Source organism: Ornithodoros turicata, chromosome 9 (genome assembly GCF_037126465.1).
Source record: "Ornithodoros turicata isolate Travis chromosome 9, ASM3712646v1, whole genome shotgun sequence".
NCBI classification, from domain to species: Eukaryota; Metazoa; Arthropoda; class Arachnida; order Ixodida; family Argasidae; genus Ornithodoros; species Ornithodoros turicata.
The window spans coordinates 17,388,230-17,412,151 of NC_088209.1; the positions used below are offsets into that span (position 1 = coordinate 17,388,230).

General features: G+C 45.7%; 1 protein-coding gene and 2 long non-coding RNA genes across 4 annotated transcripts in view; 2 read left to right on the forward strand and 1 right to left on the reverse strand.

Annotated features, from left to right (window-relative positions):
- LOC135368241 (organic cation transporter protein-like) lies at nucleotides 1-22,279 on the reverse strand. 2 transcript variants are annotated; one of them, XM_064601395.1, is made up of 12 exons: nucleotides 22,192-22,279; nucleotides 6,261-6,484; nucleotides 4,930-5,075; nucleotides 4,766-4,869; nucleotides 4,540-4,694; nucleotides 4,249-4,417; nucleotides 3,686-3,833; nucleotides 2,991-3,079; nucleotides 2,712-2,926; nucleotides 1,310-1,491; nucleotides 221-357; nucleotides 1-164 (listed from the first exon to the last, which is right to left on the reverse strand). In XM_064601395.1, exons 2-12 carry the CDS (start codon nucleotides 6,472-6,474, stop codon nucleotides 113-115), a joined length of 1,611 nt encoding a protein of 536 aa, XP_064457465.1. In that variant the 5' UTR covers nucleotides 6,475-6,484; nucleotides 22,192-22,279; the 3' UTR covers nucleotides 1-112. The 2 variants fall into 2 exon arrangements, with proteins under 2 accessions (XP_064457465.1, XP_064457464.1); XM_064601394.1 differs by lacking the exon at nucleotides 22,192-22,279 and adding an exon at nucleotides 18,742-18,815.
- Nucleotides 13,988-15,359, forward strand: LOC135369529 (uncharacterized). The gene is made up of 3 exons (XR_010415099.1): nucleotides 13,988-14,311; nucleotides 14,763-14,847; nucleotides 15,288-15,359. It is a non-coding gene; the product is annotated as an uncharacterized LOC135369529 (long non-coding RNA).
- LOC135368245 (uncharacterized) overlaps nucleotides 20,240-23,922 on the forward strand; it is an 8,907-nt gene continuing 5,224 nt past the window's right edge. Inside the window, exons 1-2 of the long non-coding RNA XR_010414728.1 lie at nucleotides 20,240-20,459; nucleotides 20,544-20,678. This is a non-coding gene — a long non-coding RNA (uncharacterized LOC135368245). The remainder of the gene's footprint in view (nucleotides 20,460-20,543; nucleotides 20,679-23,922) is intronic.

Genomic DNA, 23,922 nt, shown 5'->3' on the forward strand with positions numbered 1-23,922 from the left:
TCCAGAGGTTTCAGACATTTGTGATACTACCGTCTCTTCAGTGTGTTAATTTACATTTGCGGTGGGTGTATTCAAGTAGGGCGCCTCCTGTACGTAGATCGGTTTTACAATATTATCGTCGTAAAGCTTCGGTCTCTGCAGGTGTCTTCACATCTCCCTTACTCCTGGAAAGAATAAATAGTATCACCAGAATGTTCCCCACGAAGCGAAAATACCCCACCTTCGTAGCTTCACGTCCTCCATAGTGTCCGGCAGTTCCAAGTTGAACGTTTCGGGAAGCAAGGTTCCCAACAAGAGTAGCAGTGCACAGACTCCGACGTCCACAGCTCTGGGCACCCAAGGGTTAAAAGTGACACCCTAGAAACGGCAGTAGTATAGTAAGCGTATCAACACGGGCTAAGTTCGTACAGGTCAATGAGGGGGAGAGCAAGCAAGTGTTCGTCTTTCTTGCTCTCGCCATCAGGGACAGTAGTATACTACAGTCGACCCGCGTTGATCCGGACTTCATTTATCCGGATCCTGCGCCATCCGGACAAAAAAGCATGGGGACGGATTTCTCCCCATGCATTTCGCCCTCGTTTATCCGGACTTCAGCTTCCGGACTCGGACGAGAATTCCAGGGAACCGAAGTGACTAATACCCAACAATCGGCTTCAGTTATCCGGTCATTGTCCAGGAATGACACTTGGCCCGCACCTGGTCAAGCGAGGTCGAGAACCCTGGTGGTGGCCTTCTGTTTAGTGACACAAAGTCGGTGTTGCTAGGAAGAATTTTCGCCCTTTCCGACTGTGCACGTTACACAAAAGTAATCCACTGAGCAGTCTGGTCAGTTCAACTTCAGACTGAGAAGGTCCCCAACAAGGACCCCTGCTTGCGCTGTAACCATAGATGACGACATCGTCAGTGTCGTCGCTTCCGATAGTGTTCAAGAAGAATCTGATAATGAAAGTGTGGATGCACCAGCTGTGATGGTAGAAAATGTGCGGGCGGCACTGAGAACAGCGCTATTATTTTTCGAGCAACAGAACAATATTTTGCAAGGCAATGCTATTCGCAAAGGTTTGGAAGAACTGGATGCGTGTATTAGAATGAAACATGTGGCAATGGATACTTTTCTGTGTAATGGTCAATAAAGATGTCCTTTTAGGATCACGCTGGATTTTCGTGTTTCACTTATCCGGTTCCCCCGCTATCCGGACATTTTCACAGGAAACGAAGCCGTCCGGATAAACGCGGGTCGACTGTATATAGGTGAACGCCATATGGTCAGTGAAGCACCGTTCGTATTATAAGATCAGTCTGTCCTCACCAGTTCTTTTGTGAAAGGAGCAATCATTGCCCCCACTCTGCTCATTGTAATGGAGAATCCTGTCGCCAACGTGCGGATCCTAGTCGGGTACATTTCGGGCAGTTGTACCATGCACACAGCGCCTGCACAGGAGGTCCCCAGCTTGGCGAGGACAACAAAAGTCAGCTGGAGCCACCACAGTTCTGCATGTTCAAGAGCACCTAGTTAACGTCCTAGTGTACCCTAGAGAGTCAAGATTTATAAATACATTATTGGACTCACGATATAAGTTTTCAGCGTCTGTGAGTTACGCGTTACAGATAGGGGTAAGAAGGTACCAAGGGCCTCCGCCAACGATTGCAACTTGTGCAGCATAACCTGCACTATGGTTCTTGTCGGTGATGATGTGAGGACGGAGGTGAAGAAAGGATACTGATCTCGGCACGCAGAACGACAGTCATAATTCCACGAATCTTCCGCGGCCGCGCTGTGACACTTGCGTTCTCTCAGAGACTACCTCTCCGAAGGTCCCGCTATAGCGATGCTGTGTTTTACGTTTGAATACGCTCAATCGCTAAAGTGGGGAGTATACTTGAAGTATCCGGAAGTCAATGACTGTTTCTGTAGTTCGATGCGTTTTGTTTTTAATATTGTATTTAGCCGTATTGCTATATCACGATGACACACACACACATACACATATACGATGATGAGATGGGGCTGATGCCAGCCAGCGGGCTGGGTGCTGCCCCAGTGCCATTTGTAGGTAATGAGAGATGATGAGGATTCCGGTAATCAAAGTGGGGTGGAAAGGCCTGTTGATGACAGGAAATCACAAAGGATTTCCCAAAGGAGATCTTGGTGCACATGAGCTGTACTGGACCATGGGCCCAGAACTTGCCTATGTTAAATGGGCGGTGATCGATTGCATGCAGTCCATACTGCAAGATATCGCTCTCCTGCTGGTAGTCAGGGCAGTCCATAAGTAGGTGGTGCAGGTCAGCGCGCACATTGCATGACGTACAAAGGTCCGATGGTGCACGACAAGGACGCTACCTCATAACTGGTATAAATCCAACATTCAGCCAACCAATGCAACATTCAGCCGAATGCGGTGAAGAAGGGATGCGTAGTGTCGCGGAAGGCGATGAGGAAGCGACAGTGAGAGAGACGGATCCACTGCGTGGAGCACATAGTAGGGTGTAATGTCATGCAGCCACTGTGATCTTGTCTTGGCTGCAGAGAGAACACGGACGAGGGCCTGACGATCACCTTTGGGTAAGATGATAGAGTGGGCTGAAGGTATCACGATGAATAACATTCACAAGAGTGGAAAATTGGTTGGTTGTGGTCGCTCGTATACACCGCTCGCGTGTTCCGTACCCTTTTGTCGGGACCTGTACATCTACTGTCAGTCTCCTACCTTCTGAAACGAAGATGGCAGCGCCAGAACACACAGCCCCCATCGTATACATCGTCATGTACGTTGTCCGTCTTCGAACGTACTTCACAAGAAACACAGTCATGATACGGCTCGGAAATTCCGAGAGGGCCACGAGAGCAAAGCTCAGGTACGGGTTGCTTCCCAGCAGAATGCTCGTGTACGTCAAGTTGTAGTATTCCAGGGTGTTGCAGATACTGTAATATTTAAAGGGAGACAGTCGGCCAGTTGCTTGTTAAGGGGCATTGCGTATATACTTACGCCATGATAGATACGATTATGGATACTTTTCGAAGACTGGTCGAGCTGAACAGGTGAATAAATGTGGGTTTTGACGTCATGTTTTCCTTCTATTAAAGAACACTCACTTAGTTAGATGTGACGTCATAGAGAGTTATAGAATAGCGTGAGCGAGCACACGGCACCCAAAACGCGAGCGTCGCACGGCACGAAGAGGCCTCTCTTCTGCGCTAGGTTTCTGGGAAGAAGAATATTTATTTTGTAACGTAGAGGTTGGGGCGCTCACCGCACCGTTACAGCTAACAGGCGTCGCTCTCAAAAAAAAAAAAAAAAAAAAAAGAAAGAAAGAAAGAAAGAAAAATAAAGAATAGGGGGAAGGAAGTTCAGAAACAGCTGCATTTTCCGAGTATCCTGATTGTGTAGTAAATAGAGCTAAACAGTATCGTGAACGAAAACCAACTTTTTTGCTGTCGATTGTTTTAGGAAGCTTACAGACAAGTTCGCGTACTCTCGCCGACAGCGACTACGACACAAGCCAGTTTTGAGGCCCTTACGCTATTTATCAAAAATATGTGTACACCCGAAACCCAAAGCGCAGCTCACGTTCGCGGCACGCGCAGTGGAGACAGCACTGTTACTTTGGGGCCTCGAAAGTACTTGGATCCGCTATTTTAGAACTCTCTGTTGATAAGCTTTATAAAAAGTGACGGGCTTACCGATGTCTTCGTATCCCTATAATCTTTAACTATAGATTCCGCACTACAGTTCCTGACTTTGTTTACTCTTATGACACGATCGAGAACCTCCCGTGCCTTGTCAAACTTCTGAGTTGCTAGAAGCCACCGAGGAGATTCGCTGATTAAACTGAATAACGAAAAGAAAAGAAAGGAAACACACACTTTGAACTGACTTGAATGAGGCTTGAGACATTTCACACGCTGTACTATATTTAGTACTATTTGGTTGGGACAGCTACCGTCCGACTGTGTGCGCAGACTTCAGCGCTGCGAAGCCGTATAGCCTCTGGGTTGGAGACCGCGTTCGAGGCATAGGTCCAGGACTGGTTAACCAGTGCACCGCCTCACGACAACTACTCGGCACGCTTATCGCTGCCGTACAATGAGTCCATGCTTCGCACTCGTGCTTACCACCAGCTTTGCCGCTCGCGCAGTGAGGTCTCTTACCCATCGTCAACGCTCCGCAGCGCTGCCGTCTACGCAGGGCACGTGATCACGCGTTACAGTTATGTCTGACGACGGCTGTGCAAACCAGAACTTACAACCACAGCATGACGTTGAGGATAACGGCGAGAGAGATGGCCAGCTGGAGGTAGAACCAGTCTCTGATAAACCACACGAAGGCCACCAAAGTCAGAAGCCCAGTCGTCCACCCGCCACCCAGTAGAAATATTCCCAGTGCTCTGTGCTGGGCTGCGACGGATTCCATCACTGCGGTTGAAATATAAGATTTCATAAGATTGGAACAGCATTGTAATACAGAGTGCAGGAACAAGTTCGTTCGACTAGATGCAAACCGTACGCGCAGCAGCGGAACTATCAGATTGACTCACTCAGCGTATAGCTCGTGTTGTAGAGACCACCGAATCCAAAAGATGCCAGCATTCTTCCAATGTTATACATCAAGAACGACGTGGAAAAAGCTGTTATGCACCCTACAACCAGCGGCACGGGCAACATCAAGGCGAGAGCAGTCTTCCTACCGTACCTAGAGTTAAAAGCCGGTGCGCATTCACAATTTAACGTCATCATCACTGCCCTCACGTGGCCAGGACTCACCAGTCTGATACGTGGGCGTAAACGAAGCTTCCTACCATCAAACCAGCCATGTAGAAGCTCTGCGAGGCAGCTCGTAGCCAGACGCGATCGCAGACCAAGTCAAACTGGCCAACGACGCACGTGGTTCTATATAGAATACTTGCGTGCTAGTCAATAGGGCTTACCTGGTTGGTTAGTGTGTGAGTGTACTCCCCTAGGTCATAGTCCCAGTGAGAGCAACGTTCTATAGTGCGGTTAAGCACACGGACAACGCCTTCGACCTCTTCAACTGCATACATTTCGCACCTGCTAGGGACCAAGGTGCCATACCCTGCGTCAAGAACATAATAGAATGTGCATGAGCAGGTTCTAACGCAATAACTCTACTCCTGAAACACAATTTGAATCGTGAGAGCACACAGAATAAAGCCGCGTTATTTTGCTAGGAGCTACATATTCAAGATGACCAGTGGCATGGCCAAGTGGATCGATTCGCTGGTAGTAGCTCCAAGGTCGTGCTGGAGGTAGTGGGTTCGAATCCTACCACCTGCTGTGCTGCTTTCCCGGCAGACTTTACAGAAAGATGCTGACACAGTTCACACTCAAGTTGGCCCAGGACCCATAGTAAATCCCACTCCTTTCTGCTGTCCTCCGTCCACCTGGCCACATCTGGACGACTGCTCCTAGCCACAGCTGCCTCGCGGTGCTGGCACAGAATTTAAAATAAATTCAAGATGGTGACGAACACTGTAGCTTGCAGTGGATGTTGCAACGAATCGAAGAAATTATGTAGCAAGTGAAATTTGCGGGAGCCGTAAGGCTACACCAATTCCATTCCCTCAGGCACTAAGAAAATATAGGCCTGCCACCGCGGATTGTCCGGTCGTCAGGACATATATGTGCGCAGACTTTGTTCGTCCTGCAGGATATGTGGACGTGTATTACGTAGTGTGCCTGCCCACTCTTGCAGCTTTCGTGAATTTGTAGGAAAATTTAACGGCATCTGTTTGCATATCGGAGTTAGCGACTTTTGTTTTACCCACTTTTCCACGGTCGACTACCAACCAGCACATACCAAGATCACTCATACCAGGGCAAGTCATACCGAGACAGCTCACCACCAAGCGAACTCATACTGCGCTCAACTTGTACGAGGGTTTGAACCCAATCCAATTGAAGTCGTGACGCAAAAGGTCATGCCGGGAAAAAATGTCACACAGTGTGACATATAAAAAAACGTGCTATTTCAAACTATGCCACTCACATTCTTCACATTCACTCCTGCACGTTTCTCTCTACTCTCTCTCTCTCTCTCTGTCTCTCTCTCTCACACACACACATACAATCAAAAACGAGGCACACCACACCTGCATAACATCAGGCTTTGTGTTCGAATTCGTCTCCTGTTTTGTCTGTCACGGGTCCGTGAATATTTCCACCGTGATCCAATCACCGCGCGTCATTGTAAATATTTCATTTCAAACACGCACGGATTTTTTTTGCGCTTTTTACTTACCTTTATCAACCAGCGGGATTCCGATCGTCCTCCACTGCTCACTAGTCCAGTTGACGAGTACGGATGGCTTAGCGCACCAGTGGTCAAGTGATGGAGCCGCAAACGTTGGAGCCATTGTGTGATACGCTGTCGGTAGCCCACGTAGAAAGCAGAACAGGATGATCCAGAAGTGCCATGGCCCCAAATGGACGAGGACGTCTTCGATACTTGTCATCAGAGTGTCTCTGAGTAGATAATAGTTCCACCCAAGAAGAATCTAAACAATAACTGATTTGATAAAGCGTGAAAAAAGTTCCGGTAAAAGTAAACGTTGTCACTATGTGATAACATTCTTCAGTGAACTTTACACGTTCATATTTCCTTCCGCATGTTGGTCTACTGCCGTATACGCGTTTTTGCAATTGAAAAGCAGTTACAGCTGCCTTCTCAAAACGCGGGAAGGCCTTCACGCTGTTCAAGCAAACTATCATGCCTGAGACACGATTCCCCCGATTTAAGCTCTCGCATCCGGATTCCCCCGGCACGAAACAATCGGCTCATCTCCATCGCACCCAATGCACCCGTCGCATTTCCCCCACCTTGGTGCAGTGACTACCAAAGGTTGCAACCGAAGAATGGGTTGGGAAGGCTAAACATTCTTTTAATCTTTCGCTCGCCCCAGTTGTCACTGATATCCTCCATCAGGTTCAGCGTCTAAGCGATCACGGTCATCATATATCCCTGCAGTGGGTCCCGGGTCACTGTGGTTTGAGCGGAAACGAAGAAGCCGACAGAGCGGCAACGGCTGCCCAACAGTCTCGGACTGTTGTACCAACGGTGTTATCAAGAGGAGACAGGAGATCACTTCTGAATGAGCTCATTCAGCCACTAGCTCGCCAGCAGTGAAGTCGGGACATCACTGGCGGGTCTCTCATGTATTCGGTTGGTCCCACTATGTCCTTCTCAGTTCCTGACCGTTTACCACGCTATTTTACGTCCCTCCTGCACAGGCTTCGTCTCAACGTAGCCTTCACTCCCCAATTCAAGTGCCGAATCGGATACTGTGACAGCTGCCTATGCTCCAAATGTGGCGTCGTAGCGAACATTGAGCACGTCCTAATAGAATGTAAGCTCTACGAAACGGAGAGGCGGCAACTCTGTGCTCAGCTGAGTGGTGCTAGCCGACAGACGTTCAACCTGGCTGCAATTCTTGGCCCATGTCAGAGCCATGTGCAACACCGTCGAGGTCTTCTGATGTTCTTGGAGTTCCTCTTGGCTACCGGCTTGCTCCAGACGCTGTAGGGTCCTCCCCTGCATCTCAAGGACCATTGGCGCTTCTTTCATGTGCTTCTTCCTTTTGTGTGACGTAGCGTTGCGCAACCAGAGGACGGGAGTTCAAGAGTTGTACTTACACATAACTTCATTTTCATATTTCACATCTCATGTTTCTCGTGTAATGGGGTAGGGTACTGCTCTCAAGCGGTGAATCACCCCAGGCCACAGTCATGATTTATTTGTTGTTGTTCTTTTAATCTTTTATTTTTAACTGGCGAGGCTAAAGCGAGTCAGGTCTATATGCCGCAGTTGTCCAACTCATCAAGTTGTAGTGGAACTCATTTATTGCTTGACAGGGCGTGATGATCGAGAGAGGCGATTTACCTGTCAAGCCAACTAAGTTTGATGTCGCTGCTTCCCTTGCCAATGTTGCTTCTAACAGGGCGTTTTTGACAAAACTGCTGATAAAGCTTGAGGTTTGATTGGTCACTGGTTCGTCACTATCAATATAGCGTTTGATGGAACGGATCACTTTTACCAGCTCCCGTGGTCATGTCACGTCGAGACTGGGAGGTACCCGGGTTCGAATTCCGCTGCCGGACGTGCTGTCTGGGGTTTTTCCTGCGTTTTCCTCAGACGCTTTCAGACATATGTCGGCACAGTTCCCTTAGAAGTCGGCTCAGGACGCACATTCTCCTAGGGCGTCAGTTGGGACGTTGCCCACCTATGTGAGGCCGACAACGGCAAGCCCTTTCACCATCACCACCACCACCACCACCAACGGGTCACTTGGCGTTAAAAGCATTGCGTTCGAGGATTTCGTGTTCTGTACGGGTGTCATGTAAGAAATCGTTTATGATGAGATAATGTAAAACCCCGAGACTAAGGAACACGAAAGGACAGACACAAACACGAAGTCTCAACTTCGAGACTTCGTGTTTGTGTCTGTCCTTTCGTGTTCCCTAGTCTCGGGGTTTTACATTATGCATCATCTTCACCAGCTCGCTTGCTTCCTGGCCGTTTTTTCATTGTCGTTTATGATACTTACGACTATACCTGATAATAAAAGTGACTTTTATCTGTCATGTGTCATCGCGAGCCACTCCTTTCTCTGCTTTCCCCATCCTTAGGGGCCAAAGCACGAAAAAAAAAAAAAGTGCCGTCATTTGTGATGCATGATGGGTCTTTCTGCCTTTTATAGGCGAATAAAACCAACATTTTTTGTGTCTAAACACCCGGGCTGTAGTCATCGAAGTCTGGCTGCACAGCCATTTCCCTAGCACCTTGATGATGATGATTGAAAGAAAGAAAAAATGGGGATTGTAGCCCTCATCACGAGGGCCGGCTACCCCAGATCACCTAAGGAAAGGAATGCCAGACACATCCACCCACACCCACTGGAGATGTCGCGAAGCGGCGACGAACGCCACAGACAGGGTCATAGCCCGTCTAACAGCTTGGTGTCCCTTAAAAACTGTGTAACGGCTCGCAAAGCTGGCAGTTGAGTGCTCGTTGACCATGGGCCCAGCACCTTCTGCACTCCGAAGGGTCGATTGTCAACCCGGCCTAACGCGGCTACAAGTCTGTCACGACACTCAGAGTATCTTGGGCACGTAACTATAATAGCACCTTGAACAGATCCAAGCAATTGCCCCGTTCTTTTTGCGGTGCTGCAGGCTGTACATGTATGTACATCAAGTATGGCAAAGTCATTTCCTCATGACTCTTGAGGATCTCCGTGGCGAACTGAAGTCCAGACTTAAGTGGTACATTGGTCCCTTCATATGACTGGCGGTTTTGTCAGATATTCCTAGGAAGGGTGCTCGTGAATTGCTGAGAACCGCTAAAAAGGACCCGTATACCTGACCATTGATAACATCACTTGATTATGTAGCGTCAGCTCAACCGCTAAATTGTCACAGTTGACACCCTGCGTGGAAACGGCGTGGGGGAAGCGAGATGGGGGGAGCTGAGACAAGGGGAACGTGCTACACCCTCAGAGGCTACATGCGAAGTATTTTCGCCTGTCGGTGTCTTGTTTCTGCACTATACACATTGAACGTGACTTTCGACATCTATCACAAGGCAGTCTTGAATGTTTCACGAACCAACAAAACAGAGACACAGATCAGACAAACACGTGGGGCTCCAACTTCCAACAGGCTTTCGGGGGGGGGGGGGGATGGCTATGGACGGATTTTGCCAAGAAAGCGCGCGCACACACGAAAAAGAAAGAGAGAGAGAGAGAGAGAGAGAGATAAAGCCGACCACGATACACGATACACACATATCGCCAGCCGCCAAATCAGAAAATTTCCCCCAACTAAGTTTGCAACACTGGCCACGGGTCACATACAGACAGACAACCTACTTCCGGTGTAGGGAAATCCTCGTTCCCAGTTCTTTCTGGCTAGCCCCAAGCGCGAGGAGTGCACTAGCTTCCGCGGCTGACTTAGAGCCATCGGCTGTACAGCAATCAGGGACGGTGGATTTTAAAAGATTTATTTCGAAGCACTTATTCTTCACAGTTTATTTTTCGCAGTCTATTTCGACAGCGTGGATTTTCTCACGCTTTATATTGAAGAGTTTATTTTGCAAGTTTGATCTTTAAGAGATTTATTTTTGAATGTTTTATTTTTACATGATTTCTTTCGGCGTCACCCCCCGCGGGGCCGCTTCGTGAGAATGTCCTTCAACGAACGACGGCCAACCCATTCACAAGGCAAAAGAATGCACCCGATGAACCCAAGTTTTGGGTCACGAGCAAGGACGGGACCTTGCCGATGGACAGTGAGGAGTGCCAGGTGAAACTCTGCCAGTCAATCTAGCGGTGTGGAATCTACGACCGAGTGCCCGGACTCCTAGACTTGAACTGCAACCATCGGCCAAGATGGAACGGAACACCGCCGACCAAGGAGCTACCCAGCCGGAGTGACTAAGCCAGCGCACCGATCTACGAAAGGGATCCTCCCGAGGTCAAGTGGACGCCGTAGCCGCCTAGAACTGCGTCGTCCGATAGCGTAAGCTCAGGACCTTTTTATCGTTCCTGTTGACGCCGCAGCTGTAGAGTTAAATGCATTATGTAAATTATAGGAATGTTTCCTAACTGCACCCAAATCGCTCGTGTGTTTCCACCCAGCGTGGACCCTTTGCCAGTCAGTGCGATCGTCACAACTGTAGAAAGAGGTAACATTTCCTTGAGGGGTGGAATTTATTGGCAGAGAAAAAAAAAAGGGAAAGGGAAAGATAAAACGGGAAATGTCAGCCATGCAGCACGCCGGATTGCTATTCCCTTGCATTTCCTTGAGTTTAAAGTGACAGTCCGGTCGAAAACATAGGTCTGGGAAACACCGCTTTATGATTTCTAATATTCCTCACAACAACTGTGCAAAATATTTCAGAAGAAATCGTATCGCACGATTTATAATCGACTTTTTTCTATGCCGCGTAAATGGTCCCGAGTAAAGGCCGCAGAGAGCTCTCGCGTGACGTGCATAAAAGCAATGCCGCACGTGACTTGCGCATGTTTGCTTGCGCGATAGTTGATTGTTGCGTGCTAGCATTTGTCCATTATGATGTTTTTGAGTAGCAATCACGCGTTATGTAGACTAAAATGCAGAGTAGCGTCAATGTAAACACAGGTATGACGACGTAGTCTTCTGTTCAGTACACTCATAGACAAAAACACCTCTCTGCATTCCCAGCAACGGCGCAGTCCTCCGCTCCACTTTGTCCATTGGGGACGTCATGCTCACGTGACGGCTGACGTACATAGAGGATCCTTGGGGCAAGGAGTATGCGAGGGAGAAAAACAAAACCGGATGTCTTCAGAGGAGTCATTTTTTATTCGATATCTCGAAAACCACGCCATTTTGTGAGCTGAAACTTTCCACCCAGCATGTAAGCTTCCGTGGCAGTTGGAAAAAATCAACTTCCGGTTCTCCCGGACTGTCCCTTTTAAGGAACACACAACACGAAGAGGACAACGCAAGACTCAATGAAGCTTTAATGCAGAAGGTAATTGGGTGAGAAGAAGCGAATAACGGGGTGAGGGGGAAAAGGGAGAGTGGAACATCGTTGTCTCCGAGAAGAAGGCTGGCAAGTGCAGCAGTCAAAGCCTCAAAGGCAGTCAGAAAGTCACAGAATTTTTTCCTTTCTTTTTCCTGTTTTCTTCCCCATTCCCCCCCAACGCAGAGCAACACAACACCGGTGCTACGCGGCATGGAGGCAGACCTGCTAACAAGTCAGGGAGGTAGAACCATGGCTGTCGTACGAGGTTGAAACGTTGGAAATTCACTTCGGAGGAATTGGGGGCTGAAGCTGTAAGCTGGGCGCGATGAAGAAAGGGTGGGGCACTAAAAAAAAAAGTATCGGTATCGATAGCGGTACGGATATCGCGTTACCGTAAACAGACTTGTACGTATTTGGAGTATTGTATTTAAAATACTGTATTTTAAATACAATTTGCGGTATTTTGGTACTCTACTCAATACTTTTTGTTTTGTGTATTTGTACTCAATTTAAAATACATTTTATGGTATTTTCTACTCAATACTCTAATTACATATTTTAGATCTCCCTCTCGAACTTTCTGTGTCTCGTATTTCCATTATCTTGCTTGTTCAGTGGAAATTCCCTGAATCCATCGGACTCGACCCGGACATTGGCCCTTCTTGGAAGTCTCCATTTAGAGATCTTGCCCCGGTAACATCTCATTACGGCCGAAGTCTCATTACGGCCCAAGTCTCATTACGGCCGAAAGTCTCATTACGGCCGAAAATCCTTTAATCCCCAAGTGTCTCGTTACGGCCAAAGTCTCAATACGGCCGAAGATGTCTCATAACGGCCAAAAAGAAAAAAGAAGCATCCACCATATTAGCTGTGTATATACTGTGTTTTATGCTTTCCAAAATGTGTCCGAGGCGGTGTGCCCCCACGGCTTGTGTCACACACAATGGTTCATGCACACAATATTGCGACAGTGTTTCATGCATCCCTCGTGAAAAATGTTTTTATTGTCATATGTGTCACACGATATTTGTATGTGTTACGCCAATTTCTCTCAGTATTCAAGCAACATCCTACTCGTTGGTTCTGTGAGCGAACTGTGTGTGTATTCTGAAAAGTACTCCACAAGGGAGCCCACTGGGAGCTCCAGGAGCCATATGACATATGACCATGATCTTCTCCCCCACTAGCTGCCTTCTACAATTTACGTCCACCTGAAATTTAAAAAAAGTACATAAGGCACAGAACAAAATGACATATGCTTTCGTTTGATGATGACCATGAGACATATGCTGTCAAGCAGACTTTTTTTTCCATATATTCAAAACATATTCAAGAATTATGGACAACAATGACAATTACGTCATAATGATGCAGCTGCATAGCCAGGAAAGTATTTCAGGAGGTGTTTTATGAGGCTTGACATGGGGTGGAGGAGTCGCCCTCGTCAGTGCTTTACCCAGACCCCCCTACACCCCCTAACTTTTTTGCAGGTTCAGGTTCAGGTTCAGGTCGTGCTTAATGCCTGTGCACCCCCTACAGGGGGTGCCCTTGTGGTTTCAGCTTCAGATTCGTCTGTAATGATATGTTAAGCTGTAATGACGTAACTATAATGATGACCTCCCCCCACAATTTTTTCCAACACCCCTCTCGTGCTTGGGTTTCTGGATAAACCACTGCCCCTCGTTAATTTTCGTGGGGCACTACATTAGGGCTTATGCCACTGCACTGATGTCACAATGTTATAAGTGTGTGTCACTCTGGGCATTCGGAATTCCTCTAAGCTACAATATGTAAATTCAGAATACCCGAAGGGTAAGCATCAGATGTTACCTGCAGGCTTCATGCTGAAACGCGTGTACGCAAAACACTTCCGCCGTGGTGGGCGACGTCGTTAGTGGAATCATACACGCAAGACAATTGCGGGCACGTGGAGTAGTGGCAGCAACCTGAAAACGATACATTTTCTTGTTATATATGAGTAATCAAAAATATACATTCCCACATGTTTCGTTTTGTCGTTTGCAGGAAGCGCTAGTAAGGGAACAGCACTTGGTTGGTCACATGCAAGCCACAATGCGAAAGGTGGCGATATTTCGATTACGCAATCCAAAATTAAAAGTCTACAACCATGCACACTTCCCCAGCATCGTGAGACACGACACCCATGACATGACACCATGTATTCACGTATAATGTAATGTGAAATGATATGCAGGAATGAAAAAGATGCCAACATACCTGTAGTCCAGTGTCCCATAAGCTTGATTCGATTTTCTGGCAGCTACCATGAAGAGCAAATGCACGATTCACAAGTTTCGTTTCGCCATTTTCATTGCTGTTAATTTCGCAAACGCCAGCCAAGCAATCCCACGTGACCTCCTTTGGATCAGTGAAAAGTGAAAGTTACTCGCGTCATGAACATATATGTTCATCTCAGCGCAAATCACGTTTTGCATGCTATAGAAGGGAGGGGGATAAATACTCTTCCTTTCGTGTTTTGATATCTTGTTGTTTTGCTACTCTCACTTTGGAGTTCGGATGGTGTCTAGCAACGTTGGGTACCTCGTTTCTTGTGTGAGCGAGTGGTTGCTGTTTACGACGTGTTCATATATCGATTTGTAGTGCTGTAATGTGCAAATTAGCGGACTTTATAGCGGCTCTCTATTTTCGGTCGTTGTCTTTCGAGCAGCGCCTATTGTTCCGGTAAAAATCGAGTTGAATGAATCGCCACAGCCCCAACGTATATCGCGCAGTGTTGACCAAGACCAAGTCAAGCAGGAATTCTGGTGAGTAATGCTTTCGTAGATTGTCTGGCTTAGTAGTGTGCTGTCCACAGATAGTTGGATTCTCATACGAGTAATTTAAATGAATCAAAACAGCCGAAGTGCCTGCAATAGATGTAACTCGGTATCTGTTCGTAGGTTTGCGTTGTTTCTAGTTAGTTGCGCGTTTAGGAACAACAAATTTATTCGAAGACGATAAGATACCGACAATGAATCACCGTACAGTACATATTTAATTTGTTAAAATTTGTCGTCGTATTTCTTCAAAAATAAAAGCGCAAGTCGGCGTACTTGAATTGATCTCCTTGAACTGCTTACGTCGAACGTCTGCAAATGTTGTACTTATGTGCCTTCGCGCACCATACTAGGCACAAAAGCATATCTGATTAGAATAAATACTTCAAGAGGAAGTCATTCAAATACATTGTTATTTATAGCTGGTTTTCCATTCCAGGCATGGTATGTGGCTGCACGGAGGATAAGAAAAACAACAACATGGCTAATAGGATGTTGCTGCCCAGGGAGTCCTGGCCGAAGAGGTGAGCTGTTAAGATCATCATAAGGTTATGTTGTGAAGTGAGAAATTTTGTAGTAGTGCACAAATGTTAATTAGTGCACTACCTTTATAAAAAAGAAACCAGAAATGGAAAGTTATGCATGCATCATTTCATGAATTGTAATGTATCACTATTTGATAGTGATACATTCACTTCACATGTTTCCATTAAAGGAATGAACTACTGAACCTATATTCATATCATGGTCATGCTCTGTGTTTACCTGGAAGTCACATTTTTAAGGCTTGTCATTCTTTTGTCTAGATGAAGATTTATGTTAACCTTGTATGAAATAACAGACACGTATCAACACATGTGCAGCTTGTGCACATTAAAACCAGCCATGTAGAGACAAATGCTTGTGTTTTTTTTTTTTTTTTTAATATTCTAGCCTATTCATGGTTGCTCTTCGCTTCTTGCAGGTTTACTCATTCCAGAAGCAAGAATTGTACAATTGTAAGGCGAATGGAAATAAACTGACATCGACTGAGATAGGTGTTCCGTCTTGGCCAGTGACTGTAGGATGGCTCCAAAAGCGTCACAACAAAGCCAATATTCATCTAGCTCTCTACAAGTAGCTAACTCCACATAGTAGCCTGCTTCACAGCAACTTCAACACTACCTTGTGGGAGTACACATTACACAATATGTTGCATTGTGCTGTGGTATGATAACATACCGTTTGTCTCGCAATATGTGTATATAAATATGATAAGGGCCCTAAGGGCACAGTGCATGCCTTATACCCTGCTGAATATATATCCATACCTGGCTGTGACATTGCATATCAATGCAGGTTACAATACACATTTTCACATTTGGCCGTTATGAGACATCTTCGGCCGTAATGAGACTGCCTTCGGCCGTATTGAGACTTTGGCCGTAACGAGACACTTGGGGATTAAAGGATTATCGGCCGTATTGAGACTTTCGGCCGTATTGAGACATCGGCCGTAATGAGACTTCGGCCGTAATGAGATACAATCCTTGCCCCGTATGTTCTAATCCTTGGCTTGTGAGGGTTCTATTATGTGTGCCCTGACGTGGTAACGGCGAATTGTGACCTCTCCCAGCAGCAGGGACCTGCTAGAAGTTTGATTTGTTCTGGGTCACATATACTTAGTGGAGTTTTATGTTATCTCTTTGACATCTTTTTGGGACTTGTGTTTAGATGACTCCTATCACACAGGGACGGCTTGCATAGTACGCGTGTTTTAGGTGATTCATGTCACATAGCGGCGACTCGCCGCATTGACCACTGACTGATGACTTTTTGCGCACAAGGATAAATAGTATCTTAATTGTATTTCAAATACTTTTTGAAGTATTTCGTACTCTATCTTAATTACTTTAATTTTCATGTATTTATACTCTATCTTAATTACATTCTAAGGTCAGTATTTATTATCTTATCTTAAATACATTTTTGAGTATCTTGTACATGTCTGACCGTAAATTTGTAACGGAAATACTTTTCCGATACCGATTTAAAAAAGTATCGCGATCCGCACTCAGATACCGAAAAAAAAATATTGATTACTATAACGGCGTTACGTACGACACTGATAGATAGCTATCTTAAGTAAAGCTCGGTTGTTGATACTTGTAGCTGTCAAGTATATTCGGACAACGTGTCCGACAGAAGTTTGTTGGACAGTTAGTTTTGGTTTTCTTCCTCCTTTTGTCTGTTTGGCCTGCCGCCGCGCGCTTTGAGCGGACCGCGCTGGCTCGTTCATTAAAAACCGTAGTTCTCTATCGAACAGTACTGGTTGCCTTTCTCTTCTCCTGGCATGTCTCCTGCGTTTGTCTGATCTGTGTCTGTGAATAAGAGTCAAAATGCGGACTGACAGGTTATACATTAGGACATTTGACAGAACCTCGAGACAAGGAAAACACAGACGATAACAAACCCATATCGATGCACAGCCTGAGAAGCCCATCCACCTCAAGAGTTGCACTTCAAAGTATATGTATCAATCTCCATGGCCGCTTTCCCGATCTGTGGAATGTATTGCGCAACCCTGCTGTTGCTATGGGGGCCGGATACGATGAGGTGAATGAGACGGAGTCAGTCTCGCCGTATTTCCTCAGCCGCGAGGAAGTGTTACTCTCCTGACATAAATGGCGAACAGCGTAAAAGGTTAAAATTCGGGCGAATTTCGCAGCGGCCTTCATCTTCCCGCGAATTTAAGGCTCTGTGACGTATTGCTGACGATGACAGGAAAGTATATGAAGAAAATTTGTAATTTCCACCAATAAGTCGAGTTGACTTACTGATCGCAATTTTTGTTGTAGAGCCATTTTAAGACTTATTTAGCAAACCTTACACAATTTACTCAGTGCGTTCACGGTCGCGAACGTCAAGTTCGTGAAGGAAGCGTTTGAATGCGCGTCGCTATGGCTGAAACTGCTGACGTACCGTGGAAGCAGACTTGTGCCCGTTACCAAAAAATATGAACTAAATACCGTTACCCGTTACTTCAGAAAAAAGTAACTAAATACGTTACTCGTTACCAACATACAAAAGTAACGAGTTCTCGTTACTCACAGGTAACGAGTTGCTTTTACGTTACCGCCGCATAGTTAAAGGAGTCAACAAACGTGCCCTCACTTGCCTTCAACTCATTATTAATGAGAAATTGCACTTCACAAGAAGCTGAACTCGAAATTTACATAAGTGATCTTCGTTCTCTTTTATGTGAAGACATCTGCTGCCGAAGTGGGGGTGATCGGAGGTTATGAAAACACAAGAAAAGACACCAGTTTTCGTGTCACCGATCACCAACGGTTCCCCAAAACAGACGAGGGGTTGCATCATAATTTAAGGCGATCAGAAGCTTAGCAAAGACAAGAAAATGCTAGAAGTCGAAAGGCGTTTTTTGTAGCCATAGCACAATTGGTGCCCATTCTTGGGAAGGAGTGATGGTCGGAGATTACGGAAAACAAGAGAAAAGACAAGTGCCTTCGTTTAAGACGATTCAGCACGTCAACAACACATCCAGCGAGGGACTGCAATAATACTTTGAGTCACACGTGGTCGTGGGTCACGCGGGTCAGCGCATTGCCCCACACGGAGTGCCGAAATGTGCTCCCCCCGCGCTAAAGAAAAGGAACGAATAACGTCAGTAACGAGTTATCAATTTTTGTAACTGATTCTGTTACTATTACTATTTTTTAAAAAGTAACTGAATCGTTACTTCGTTATCAAAAAAGTAACCGTTACCAAGTAACGAGTTAGGCACAGCTCTGCGGGGATGTATCAGAGTTGTAGCATCATTGACAAATTTCGTGGTCCAAGCGCACCGAGCGTACGTCGCAAAATTACCGCTTAGCGGATTCGCGAACTATTAAGTCAGCGAAATTAACCACTTGGACACCATATAAATAGGGAACGACTTTTTCAGGTTAAACCCGATTCCGCACGGTTTTTCACCCCGAACTGACCTCCGACCAATTCGGGTTAAACCCGATTTCTCCCCGAATTCCAGTCACTATGAAATCCTCAAGTGACGTTTCCACTGAAGACGAACAAAGGTCGCCATGTGTAACACATGTAAGAATGGGTCACCTACGTTCCCATGTGTGTCAGCACTGGCTTCGGGGATTAGTGCTGGTAGGTCGCACACACACACACACACAAAAAAAAAAAAAGATTAGGAAAGGACTTCATAGACAAGAAGAGAAACAAGAACACCCGATAACACCCGAAGACTCAATTATCGCCCGACTTCTCCCCGAATTAGAGATTTAAAAATAGCGCCCGATTTTTAACCCCCGAATCTCAGAAAGGCATTTAACCCGAAAAAGCCACTCGCTACATATAAATTGCGTGCTTCAAAGCAACGCGAAAAAGTGCACACATATAGACGTACATACCAGTGGAGCGTGACCCGAGTTGGAAGAACCTGATGGCTTATCCTGATCAGCAACGAACTGTACGCTGAGTTATCTATGTTGTGTTAGTCGAGGAACATAGATAAAATGTCATAAACGACACTAAAAGGGAGAAGGAAGTCAATGGGAGGGCATACACTCTCAGAAATGAAACGGATAAATTTACGCTTACGTCCAATCTTACCCTTACTAAGCGTAAAGTTCGACAAAATCGCAGACGCCGTATCCGTCAAGCTCTGTTTTGTTCCTAGTACCCGTAAACACGCTCGCTGTAAGCGTAAACGGTGGAGTTTTATGCGTAAATGGGACGGAGGACATGATTTACTCTTATATCCTGACGCAGACTTGTACGTATTTGGAGTATTGTATTTAAAATACTGTATTTTAAATACATTTTGCGGTATTTTGGTACTCTACCCAATACTTTCGGTTTTGTGTATTTGTACTCTATTTAAAATACATTTTATGGTATTTTCTACTCAATACTCTAGTTACATATTTTGGATCTCCCTCTCAAACTTTCTGTGTCTCGTCTTTCCATTATCTTGCTTGTTCTGTGACAATTTTCTCGGACTTGACTTGGACATTGGCCCTTCTTGGAAGTCCCCATTTAGAGATCTTGCCCCGTGTGTACTAATCCTCGGCGAGTGAGGGTTCTATTATGTGTGCCCTGACCCGGTAACGCTGAATTCTGACCTCGCCGTACAGGGACCTGTAGAAGTTTGCTTTTTTCTGGGTCACATGTGCTTAGTGGTGTTATGTGGTATCTCTTTGTCATGTTTTTGGGACTTGTGTTTAGATGACTCCTATCTAGGGTTGCCACCAGGCCGGTATTATACCGGCAGGGCCGGTTATTTGCTCGCTCTGCCGGTTGCCGGTAGGAAGGTGATACCGGCAGCCTTTTGCCGGTATTTGTGGCTCAACACCTTTCATAGAGGTTTTTACGGGGTTTTCCTTTCAACATTCCACTACAGCTTGAATAAATCTGGAGCACAGACCCAACTCCGTAGTCACCAGTCGTTTTCTTAGTTATTCATTAGTATTATCATTGTTGTCTTGAGCGAGTACGCTCGTTCTTTCTTTCTCTCTCTCTGCATACTCTCCACTTCTCACCCACTTTCCGTTTCCCGCGAACATTTCCCCCTTTCCCTCTATTCCACCTCCTCTCCCTCAGCCGGTATTTTGCACTCCGAAAGGTGGCAACCCTACTCCTATCACGCAGGGGCGGCTTGCGTAGTACGCGTGCTTTAGGTGATTCATGTCACATAGCGGCGACTTGCCGCATTGACCAGTGACGTTTTGCGTTCAAGGATAAATAGTATCTTAATTGTATTTCAAATACTTTTTGAAGTATTTCGTACTTTATCTTAATTACTTTAATTTTCATGTATTTATACTCTATCTTAATTACATTCTAACGTCAGTATTTATTATCTTATCTTAAATACATTTTTGAGTATCTTGTACATGTCTGTCCTGACGCATACGATTTCGTCTTGACGGATAAACTGAGACTCTGCGTTGGAGTATTAGCTCTTTACGCTATATTGACGCATATTGTTTTTCAATTGTTATACGGGCCCTGTCTTCTGAGTACACGTGCATGGTTCCGTGTGCAAAGCGTCTTTTCTTTCGCTTCGTTAACGGTCACTCTGGCTTCTGGCGTCTCACGGTCTCACATCATGCACGGTCTAGCAAAGGTAAGTTGTCACAGTTGTTGTTTGCGCTGGGTGTCTGTAGTTTTTTTTTAATTTCATATTTCATTTGTGCAAAACTTATCACAGGAAGAGATGGCATCGAACGAGACAACGTCGCACGATATGTGGGCGAGGCAAGCGGACGACGCTGTTTGAACAGTTGTGATTCTCCACGCTATCTCCGCGCTACAAATTCGTATGCGTACGCCCATTGTCCACCAGGTGAGACTCTTTTTGTTCTCGTTTTACTCGGATGTGCCTTTCTTCCCGTTGAAGCATCTTTGTTAACGATTCCTCAACCCGTTCCTGTAATAGGTGTTCGGATGATTATTGCTGATTATACCGCAGCATGATGTGTTGACATGAAGCAAATCGATTTTCTGATGGTCACGATTTTCGATAACGTGGTTCAGGTGGTGGTTGTGGTGGTGCTGCAAAACACGTGTGGAACACCACTTCTTACACAGCTGAAATGAGTTACGCGTCTAACATTATTCAGTTAACTGTTATCTTAAAGGACTAGAGTGTTTCCAGTTGCAGTAAGTGGTCTTTGAAGTCCATGTTACGTTTATGACTACTTCATGTGAGCGGCCTCTGCGTTGCCATATTTACGAGATTAGCTTTATATTTAAACGCTAGAAACAGTATCATTTCCGCGATATATACTGGCTGCACAGACACGTGCACCCATTTGACAGTGCGACAGATCACATCAATGACATGATAAAATTATTTACGGGCCTAACAAAATTCAGTTGAATGCTACTTAAAGGATGAGAAAGATTTCAGAATGCTATGTTTGCCGGCCGGTGACCATTTCATGTGGGAGGTCTCTGGAGATGACCCAGGTCTGGCGAAGAATGCCTTATCTGCATCACGTATTATGATGCTAGCACATTTTCGAGATTAGCTTTCTTATTGAAATGCAATACCATATCGTTGGAATCTACTGTTGGACGGACATGCATAGCCATTTGAGAAAACAATAATAATAATAATAATAATTAATCCAATTACTAGCTCCAATTAGCTACAATTCATATTTTGTTGTGTTGAAGTGTTGTGAAGATGCACAAATGTCATTTCATAATTCTCTAAAATATTGCAGGTGTTGTAGTCTGTTGGTTTATGGCTAGTATGCTGTTCCCATTTTTTAAATGTTTGGTCACGTGCACCTTAAGACACACCATTTTCATGCCATAGGTGCAATATTCTATAAACACATGCATGTATTTATTATTCGGGGCTCTGTCCTGCGATAAAGTGGAATTATTTGGCGAATTTTTGTTGCATTACGGTTTAAATGCGTGCTACTAACGCTGTGGGGAATACTTCCATGTACTATTCAGATGTTCTGATTTAAATGAGATAGCGGCGTACGCGGGCTATAGTGAGACGATGAACCCGGTTCAAGTGATGCAGTCGTGCTTCTTATTTTTCTTTTGACTGTCGCGAGAACTCTTGTATATTAGTGCTGGTAGGTCGCACACACACACACACAAAAAAAAAGACTAAGAAAGGACTTCATAAACAAGAGGAGAAACAGGAACACCCGATAACACCCGAAGACTCAATTATCGCCCGACTTCTCCCCGAATTAAAGATTTAAAAATAGCGCCCGATTTTAACCCCCGAATCTGAGAAAGGCATTTAACCCGAAAAAGCCACTCCCTCCGTATAAATTGCGTGCTTCAAAGCAACGCGAAAAAGTGCACAGATATAGACGTATACATACCAGTGCAGCGTGACCCGAGTTGGAGGAACCTGATGGCTTATCCTGATCAGCAACGAAACCGTAGGTCTGTACGCTCAGTTATCTATGTTGTGTTAGTCGAAGAACATAGATAATATGTCATAAACGGCACTAAGAGAGAGAAGGAAGTCAATGGGAGAGCATAGTACGAAAGACTCGCGAGCAGAAAGTTCTGCCCGCCAACTTACGTTGTGGAACTGTTCGAGGAGGTAGATTTCGGTGAATATGTTTGACTTGTTTGAAGAGTAGTCACCTTTCTCCATCTCTTTATATATCGTCACTAATTCACGATTCAACACTGACAGTAGTCTCGCGACGTAAAACTACACGGATGATCATAAATCTGTTCACCTGCTCGGGCTTGAAGCGTGATGAGCTGTTTTGGAACGAATTGCACAGCGTCATATCAACCGACTTATCTGACCTGCTTATCCCAGCGCGGCGGATATTCCTTGACCCGGCTCTTACAACTGCGATTGGCTCTCCTCCTTGCCCTGCCTCAGGTCACTTATGGCTCACTTTGAAATCGTCAACTCTCTTCTCCCCTTTTCTTTTGTTTTTTTTTCTTTTTTTGGCTATAGTCGTGACGATGCCCACTTGAGTGCGGCCAACAACGGCAAGCTACTTCGACCCCCCCCCCCCCACACCCTCACCTCTTCATTCGTGTCTTCCCATTTCGCCTAATGCTTTTTAGTGGATTATCTTCCCGTCCCTTAGCAGGTTCACCGGCCTTGACCTGCAGGGGGGTCCCATTTAGCCTAATGTTTGCTGCAGACAGTCCCGCTTCACCTACCGAATACCGATCCATGTTACGTGAGGCGGTCCCCTGACATGCTGCCAAGTGTCACTTCCGCATATTGATATAACTCTACAACCTTGTTTATTTTACTAAAGCATAGCCTCCAGTTGACTTTTTTTTTAAGTTCTTACACAACAGTCAATGTGGGAAATTCGTTGTTCTATATCGGAAAGTTAATTACGCATCTCCACATAACAACTTTATCCCTTTGCTTTCAAGCTTGTGTCAATCATGGATGATGAACTTGTAACGGAAATACTTTTTCGATACCGATTTAAAAAAAAAGTATCGCTATCCGTTCTCCGATACCGAAAAAGCATCGATTACTGTTACGGATGTATGGTACGGATTACGGAACGGATTCCTGTAACGGATTATTTACGTGGCCTTTTTTCTCGCAAGTTAGGTGTCGTGGTTTGTGGCACAGTATAAATAAATAAACGTAAAATATTTTTTAAAAGAACTTTAACGATTGCATGACAGTCCCATTTCAGGGCTACGTCTACGCTGCGTCACAGGCTACTTCTTTATGTGGCCTTCACTCCGTTCTATCGCTACCAACTAGGCTGTGAGGCTAGCCCTATGTGCAACGAGTGTGCGGTACTTGCCAACGTAGTACACATACTCCTCGGCTGTCGGACCTATATCAACGAGAGGCGTACACTGCAGTCACAGCTTGCCACCCTTGGCTGCCGCCCCTTCAACTTGTCGACCATCCTCGGCCCATGGGACACCGCGGCCCACTCCAGGGCGGCTTTACGTCATGTACAGTAGTTGGCTTTTTTGAGGCGACGGCCCTAAATGACTCATTATGGGTATAACTGCAGAGTAGAAACTGTCGTTCTACCAGCTCGGGTAGGAAATCCTATCCTTTTCTTCTTACAGCAAACGTGAGAGAGAGAGAGAAGCAAGGG